Genomic DNA, 8,553 nt, shown 5'->3' on the forward strand with positions numbered 1-8,553 from the left:
TACACCTTGATTCAATATTTGCAAATGAAACAAATTTTAATCTAACCTCTGGAGATCCTGGTCTTCGAGCACCGCGCTCCAAAAACAGAACTGGTCGAACGGAAGTAGTAGATACGCGTAATTGGTGCGCGAACAAGTACTCTGGAAGCAATAAATTATCTGTTACCATTTGGGTGACTCGCGATGGCAGAACAGGTTGCCCGCTGATTAAAGCGTATGTATTGTTGCAACCATTAGCACCTTTCCAGCGGTGACCTGAAACAGGGACGATGTTAGCACCTGATCGAGTAAGTGAGCACGATTCTTTTCAAAAGCCGACAGAAAGATAAACTTGAGAAAACGCTGGCGTAAACAAAATTATCCGCCAGTTCAACCGAATCCGTCTTTCACCGAAAGCGAGATAAGTCAGAGATAAAAATAAGATCACGTACAAGGAAAGCCCCGCGCCATGTTTGCTTATTAACGCTTGCAATTGTTCATGGAAAGAATCTTTCCTCGAATTTGAGGGACGTCGAAGCGAGTCAATGCGCGCATCGCAAACAGTCTGCATCGCACCCTTGAAAAAATCCTTTTCTGGAAGTCCCCGAGACTGGTGTGCATATACCGCGCAATAACGAGGCCAGCAAAGATAAAACAAAGTTTTCCTCGTTAACGACGTTACCCGTTTACCTTTGAAGAAAAATGTTTGCCTGTTGAGAAAAGGATAAGATAACGCGTGAACGACTTGCTTCATAAAAACGGTAAACAAAAGGAGTACGTCCTTTTAATCGCATGACCGAGTCACCTTTAAAAAAATGTTCCGAAAAAAGAGAAATACTAAAAACGTTTCGATGGTTATGGTAAGGAGCCACAGATGACAAGGTTGAATCATCGAATGGCCCGAGTCACTTAAATGCATATCTGAACGATACGGAAGGACCGCTACTCAGTGGTCCAAAGAGGTATCTTTAAAGCAAAATTCCATGCTCGATCGGATTCCTACTAAGTCGATATCTTAAAAGGTTGCCAGAACAATCGTTGGTTGGCCAGGCATGACCGACTCCACGAGGTAGTTCCATTAAAACCACGGAACGCTCATAAATCACTGGTAAACCTTTTATCGGCACAATTCGGATAACATTGCTTCACGTCGAGAGGAAGCTCATTAATCTTTCCCTAGCGAAGTGCATGGATCCGGTTCGATCATAGAGACATGGCCGGAAAATTGATGGGGATTTTACAGGGGAGGGAAGGGTGGCGAAAAAGGTTCTGCCAGACGTGATCTCGTATCGACTTGATGGCTTTCAGCAGTGGAATGACATTCTGAGAAATGGTTCAAAAAATGTGTATCGTTAATACATATTGGGTTGATTCATACGTAACTTTCGCTGTAGATAACAAATAATTGTTGGTAGTTATTTTTAGTTCGGTTGCTAAATGGGAACAAGTGATAATAAACGATAGTAGTTATATAATTATGATTTATCATGTAATATGTTTGGAAATAAGTTGTAAGGTATGAAATTGAAATTATTAACGAATCAACCTAATAACCGACGTGCAATTCTTCTTTTACATATCTATCTGTATCATCTAATCGTTCGATGAATTAAGTTCTTTGATGTTATGTTAGAACATTACAAAATAATGTATCGATACTTCGTTGATTCCTACTTGGTATCGTTTTCCCACGAATGGAACACGTTTTCAACATCTACGATAACGCTTGCATCAGAGCAATAACACTTCGATACCACACGTCATAACGGTAATAGCGATGGAATATCTGCGTTCTCCGAAGAGATTTCCTTATATCGAGCGCTGTCGATTGCTCGAAGGGGAAGCACGGACGTTCAGGAAATCACCTCGATCGATCGAGGTGCTCGAAGACGGAGCTAACAATATGTTCGTACACTGGTTCCCCCGATAATGAAATGCATGACGACAAAACGGCGTCGAGCGTGCGCGCGTGTTTGGCCCACGCGAGTGTGCGTGTCGCGTAACGCTGGTCGCTTACGTTTATATAATGCCAAGAGCCGGGAAAGTGAGACCATTGAATCGTCGACTGTTAAAGAGACACGCGCACCTCGAACATCAACGACAACATGAAGAACAGTCAAATCAAGTTCTGTCTGCCCGTGGTTCTCGCTATCCTCGTGCTGGCCACTCTGCATTCCATTGGTAAGAAATCTTTCATCTATCCATTTTCATTCCTCTGAAAGTTCCTGCCTTCGAAGTCGAAGATTTCAGCTTCAATTTCCGTTATCGTTGAATTTAAATGCCATTTAGTATCGAATGTACGAATTAATCGAGTAACAAAGTGTATAGATATAGATAAGTGGTAACTTCTTTTATGCGTAGTATAAATATTCTAAATGATCAATTACGCAATTTATGTCTATGTTATCATTATTACATGTAAGTGGGAAAACGTTGTGAAATCTCGAAGCCAAACAGTATTACATACATATGGAAATAAAAGTCTTATTGATCGTTGATAGACGGTAATACTATACAATTTATTAAATAATTTGTCGAAGATGATTGCTTGTAACGCGTAGATCCAATTAAAAACGATGGGAAACGCCGATACCACCGTGTGTTTAATTATCTTTATTGTATGAAATGGTTGTATAAACATTTATTTCTTGTAAACAAGAAGGAATCTCAAGGAAAACTCTTGACATTTTCTATTGCTTTCCCGTGTAACCCTCGCGATCTTTGTTGTTCGGCGTTTAGCTTTAATTTTATGGATTATAGATTTCACGACGAGGCTACATGCAGACCCAAAAATAGCTACGGGTTCTCCTTTGATCGCTCGAAGACCGAATGGCTTTCTTTACCGCAGCATAAAAGCGTCGCGGTAAATTGAAACATGCGCCCCAACCGACCCCTCAACCCTTCCTTTCTTCCCGCCCTACGATCCCATACTATATACTTTGAGAGGGAAGTGGACAAAATTTAATTCACTGTTCATTTAGATTAGTTGATATGTAAACATACAAACTAAGCAGATAAAAAAGTCAATTGTTTAGAATCCGGTAAAGCACCGAATCTTTAAATACATTCAGCAAACTCGATAAAAAGTCCGCGTTATCAAAGAAAATTATTATTTCGAAAGATTCCACACGTGATAAATCTGTTTTCAGAGTATGTAGCTGCTGAAAGAGTTTGTCGTCCGGAGAACTGTTTCGATTCCTCGATGTGCGAACTCGTGCAGGCAGGTGGACAATGTCCACAATCGACTGACACGTGCTGCAGCGTAGGTACGTTCTCTTAACGTTTCGTTACCGTTCGTGAACGAAGCAACAACTGTAGAACCTCGATTATTGTCCGAGAATTTTGTTACTTGCGTGGTGTCCACAAATAGAGGGGATGTATGCTATGCAACATGCAGTAGAGGGGATATACTGGGGGGGACTACAAGCCGCTGAATTGGTTCCCTCGATTATTGCCTAAGAACCTCGTTAATTGCATGCTATTGACAAGTAGAGCTGGTTCATGGAGTAGGTAGTCACTGCTTGTAACTTAACCCTCGATTATTGGAGGAGTTCCGAGACTCAATTCTTGCAACAATCGAGGTTCATATCGTCGAATCGTGCCAACGAAAACGTAAACGAGACGTTTCTAGACTCACAGCCTGAATTGTTGTCCTCTTGAATTTGTTATTTTTCTCATTGGTTACACGTGTCCGTTATTGGTCGTACGCCAGTTTACGTTGAAACGTCACGCTTTCGTTTATTCGTGTCACGGCGCAAAGTAGGTACACAAGAGCGATGGTAATTACGCGGCGGTAACGATAACGTAACCGTGCGCTACCACTGGATATAGCAATTTCACGCTCCCCGGTACCGGACACACGCAACGCCCGTAATTTCTACTGTGCCAAATCGACCATTCTCGAGATTCACTTTTGCGCGCCGTGAATTTCGAACGACTGACGAGTCAATTCATACGTCACTGTCCGCACTTTCACGAAACATGGCGCCTCGTCTGTCGGAGCTCTGACAACTATGACCAAGATTTTATTCGAGTATCAAATGACGAATGAAAGCAACATATCGAAATTTAATCGAAATAATCTTAGAAATAAACGGTTAAATTTTTAGCTGTTTATTCTGAAATATTTTATTCTACAATTCCAGCTCCATGCGGGTAACAAAGTTCTTTATTGATTCATTATGAAAGTGAGGTGTTTAAAAAAGAAAGACTCGTAGAAATTTCATGAGAATTCATCCGAATCAAATAAATTCACTGAGAGAAAAAAAGATCGAGTATCATAACGACGCGGTAACGAGTAAAGTATAAAACGAACGTGCGAGAATATATAATAATAAAACAAAATACGAAATAAGAGTGGACGCAATAACCCGTTTAATTAAATTCAAAATAAAATTCACCGGTTCCTCGACATTCCGCGCGTTTCCCGTTATTTCAAGCGACGTGATTTCTGTCCGCAGTGAAAAAGGAGCACAGAACGCACTGCCACCAGCACGGAGGCGAATGCATGGACAGCTGCAACAAAAAATTGCAAAACCTGGTTAGCGATTGTCCAGCCGACAAAGTCTGTTGTACATTAGTTTAAGGCAATGTTTGTTCACCTTTTCCAACCTCACGGCATAGTTTCACGGTGGAGTTTAATGGAACATTCCACCTTTGTATTTGTAATTTCAAACGCTGAGAGAGAAGGATGCCTGGCTCGATTATTTATATTCAAAGCTAATGCTTCTTTGTAGTAACAGTTTGAAAAGGTATAGATAATAGAAATTCGTCGGATCTATTGCCAAAGATTCGCTATTCGTTAGTTTAAGGGAACACGGAGAGCTAAGTTAACATAAGCGATTGCGACAAGCGGCTACGGCGTGTCCGTTCGCGATGTTGCGTGTAATAACGCGAACCCAGACATGCTGCATCTGTTTGCAGCACGGTGGAAAAGCCACTTAATTGGTTTTACAATTACAACGGTGCATGCACAGGGCGAGGACTCGACGAACGAATGAAAAATCGAATACCCCGCGAGATAATTGCCAAGGCACGAGGGATCCGTCACGAATGTGAACTCGTCGACGATAAATAGCGCGAACGCACGCTGAAGACCTACAAAGAACGCCCCTGGATGAAATTCAGACGAAGAATTAAAGTAGAATGTAGATGAAATTCAAGCTCAAGCAATTTTTGATTAACACAATTAGTAATAAATTATTGCTTCTTTCAAGACTGGAACATAATTTGAATCGTACATATTTACGTCATTGAAACACTTATTCAACTACATAAACATCATATATTTTTATGTATATATAGTATACGATGCTTAACACGGCTAGGAATATGTTTTTTTTTTTATTTTTGCAAATGATACGTAAAAATCCTTTACTTTAAATAGAAAGAATAATTTTCTAAAATAAATTACGTTTGGAATTCCTCAATGCCTTGTATGCCTTGTAAATAGGACACTGCCACTCACGAGTAAGAGAAAAGAAAATTACAGAGATTTCAACGAGAACTTCGATCAAATGAATTAATAACTGATAAAATTGTTATTATAATAACGCAATTTATGAGCTAAAGAACACTCGTCAGGGGCATTCTTTACAGTTCCTCGCGGTAAACCTGCCACACGAGCGATGGATTTATTGCAACGAAAGAATGTGTGCGAGAATGCGTTGCGTTAAATGTTGCACGCCTACGTGGCGAATATGTATTTAAAATAAAATATGTGTGCTCAGGAATTCTGAATTTATTGCTCGACCTTCTCACCCGATAGGAGAGCGCGCGATTTATGTACTCATTCAAGAATGGGAATTCTCGGCTTCTGCTTCTCACGGAAATAAGATACCGTATCTGGGCGCGTGTTATCGCGGCGCTGAACGTATTTCGTCCGATAAAGCAGGCGGTGACATAACATCCTCGAGAGATAGCTGGCAGATCGTAATCTGCGCCGAACAATGAATGAATCATAGCGGAGGTCAGTTACCCGTGTAATCGGCCACTTTATGCGTCTCTCAAGAGTGTTTCTAGGTTAAATCTGTTCAAGATTCGAGCGTGATTTAAAAATAAAATTGCTCTACGTGAAGCAACACCTGTCGATAAGCCCTATTAGTTACAATTTTCTCTAGAATAATAATAAAATAGGAGGAATGTGAATATAAACATTTTAAATAGATTAAGAAATTATCAAATTGAGGGATACAAAATTGAAGTGCAGCAAATCCTACATAATGGCAAAGTGAAATCAGAAATCACCGCTTAAAATTCAACGTCCCCAACCACAAGTTCAGGTAAGAGGAACTGGTTACCAACGATGAATAATATACGTTAAAAAAAAAGTTAACCGTTTCTTTTGATTGAAATCATTATCGGAAGTAAATTGATTCTCGGATCGATATATCCAGCCGACGATAGAGCTTGTTAATCTCTCTCTCTTTGACGGCGTCCTCGGTAAATAACAGAACGATCAACATCGTCGTGGCACGTAGCTGGGCGAACTGAAAAATACAGGAAGGACGCGCAAGAAAATGAAGAGAAGCAGGAAGAAATAAGAATTAGATGGAAGGGGCACGCGTTGCCCCGGGCGATGCAGCTCGAGCGTTTCATAGAGCGCGAACGCACGCACAGGAGATTTAGGACCGTGTTGGTCAGCCCTCGAGGGGTTCGCTCGCAAAGAATCGCGCAGCACAGCGGAAAAAGGAGAAGTTAACGCCACGGGGCTCCTATCGTCGGGCGTATGAACATCGAGATAAGGAACTGGACAGTGACGCGTTCATCGATGTGAATTAATGCCGTAAACTGTTCCCGTGTAAACGTATAACACGGCCGAAAGAGATGACCACGTCTTTTTAAACGCTGGAATGAATCGCCGTCCACGTCAATCGCGACCGAAGCGGAAATAAAGAAGTAAAATAAAAGCGATACCTTGCCCGCGGCGATACACGTCGAACATGTGACACTAAATATAGACACGCTAACGCTACGAGGCGACGGAACGGTCCGAAAGGTAACGATATAAAACGTTCCACCGAAACCGTACGAAAGCACAATATAGGAGAGAGGAAAATTCTAGGTAAAAACTCAAGCATGCGGGACTGGTCGGAAAAGTGGAATAGTAGATTAAAAGTTAATAATGGGAGATTAAATGATAATAAGGAGAAGCGCGGAGCTTTCGTGATAACAGTAATTTCGTTAGTTACTTGTATCGCTACCCCTACTTATCCCTAAATAACAGAGGAAATGAAAAGATCCTAACAAATAGTGCAAACAGAACTAATATAAAAAAAAAAATTCCACGACATCTCTCACTCGTCATTCCCGGTTCCGCCTACCCCCCTACCTACAGCTCGAGGCTGCGACAGCCCGCGAGGCAACGCAGAGGGAACGGAATTATCAAGAAGAAGAATACCAGGTACGTAGGCCAAGAAGAAGATGATGAAGAAGGGGTACACCGTGCCCGGAGCGCTGCAGGCAGATGCCAGGCACGTTGGTGCGCGTACTTACGTATACACACGCGTAAGAGCCGTTTCGGTTAGCCCCCGGGGCCGGAGGCGCGGAATCATGCAGCGTAGAAGAAGAAGGAGGTCCTCCCTCTCCCTCACCACTTCGTGGCCTCCGTCGTTGTGTGGAAGTTGCCCTCGGGGGCAGACGCGGAGGTATACCCCACCACCAAGTACGGCGGAGCAACGGTCGTTCCGCTGCGGGCACGGAAACGAGAGGAGATAGCGGCGAGCTTCGTGCGCGTCCTCTGCACCCTCTCCTACCCCTACCTCCAGTGTGAGACGGGCGAGGGCACGGAGGAGGGATTCCACGGTGCCCTCAGGATATCCAGCGAGACAATACGCTCCGTGAGCCCTCGGGCGACTTCACGACGGACCGTGCTTCTCTTCCACCTTCTCTTATCCTCCTTCCTCTCCCGTTTCTCTCCTTCACCTCTAGCTGTACCCCCTCGTATCACACATTCAGCCCTTTCTTCGGTCCCTAGGTGCACCCTATTCTTTATCATTCTTCGCGAACGTCCGCGGCCTCCCCCAGGAGTAAACTGATGTTTATTGGGGACGGCAGCAAATTCAGGTGTGAATTTTAGTAATCAAGGTACAGTTATAAGGGTACGAATTGGAGAAATATTAGGTTGTTGCATATGAATTGTCCGATTGTTTGATCTCGGTAAGTTATCTTCATTTTGCCACGTCATTGCGATGGCAGATGTTACTTGTGTGTAAAATTAATTTGTGATAAAAATGCAAATGTTTAAATCTTTTCTACAAAATCGGACATTTCGTATGCGACAACCATACCTTGGAATCCCTAACGTTCCATTGAATTCTATCGAAAAAAGAACATCCTGGATGGAGTTTCTTCTTTCCCAGTCGGAAATTCCACTGCCATTCCTTAATTGTAATCTAAACGCGTCGACGCGCAAAAACGCGTTCGACACGCCGGTGATTGGCGTTTCAGCGCGCGTCGCAAGCTGGTAGGTGCTCGAATGATATATCGCGATCGATTAACTCTTTCACGAGCAATCCATGTTCTCCTTGACGATTCCATAGCGACCAGCGTCTATATATCGCTCGGTAATTGCGG

General features: G+C 42.7%; 1 protein-coding gene across 1 annotated transcript; it reads left to right on the forward strand.

The window, feature by feature from the left end:
- Positions 1 to 1,850: 1,850 nt before the first annotated feature.
- LOC128884873 (uncharacterized) lies at positions 1,851 to 6,003 on the forward strand. Its single transcript, XM_054138538.1, has 3 exons — positions 1,851 to 2,160; positions 3,129 to 3,245; positions 4,440 to 6,003. Exons 1-3 carry the CDS (start codon positions 2,085 to 2,087, stop codon positions 4,562 to 4,564), a joined length of 318 nt encoding a protein of 105 aa, XP_053994513.1. The 5' UTR covers positions 1,851 to 2,084; the 3' UTR covers positions 4,565 to 6,003.
- Positions 6,004 to 8,553: the final 2,550 nt, after the last annotated feature.

The sequence above is a fragment of the Hylaeus volcanicus genome, chromosome 2 (genome assembly GCF_026283585.1).
Source record: "Hylaeus volcanicus isolate JK05 chromosome 2, UHH_iyHylVolc1.0_haploid, whole genome shotgun sequence".
Classification (NCBI taxonomy): domain Eukaryota; kingdom Metazoa; phylum Arthropoda; class Insecta; order Hymenoptera; family Colletidae; genus Hylaeus; species Hylaeus volcanicus.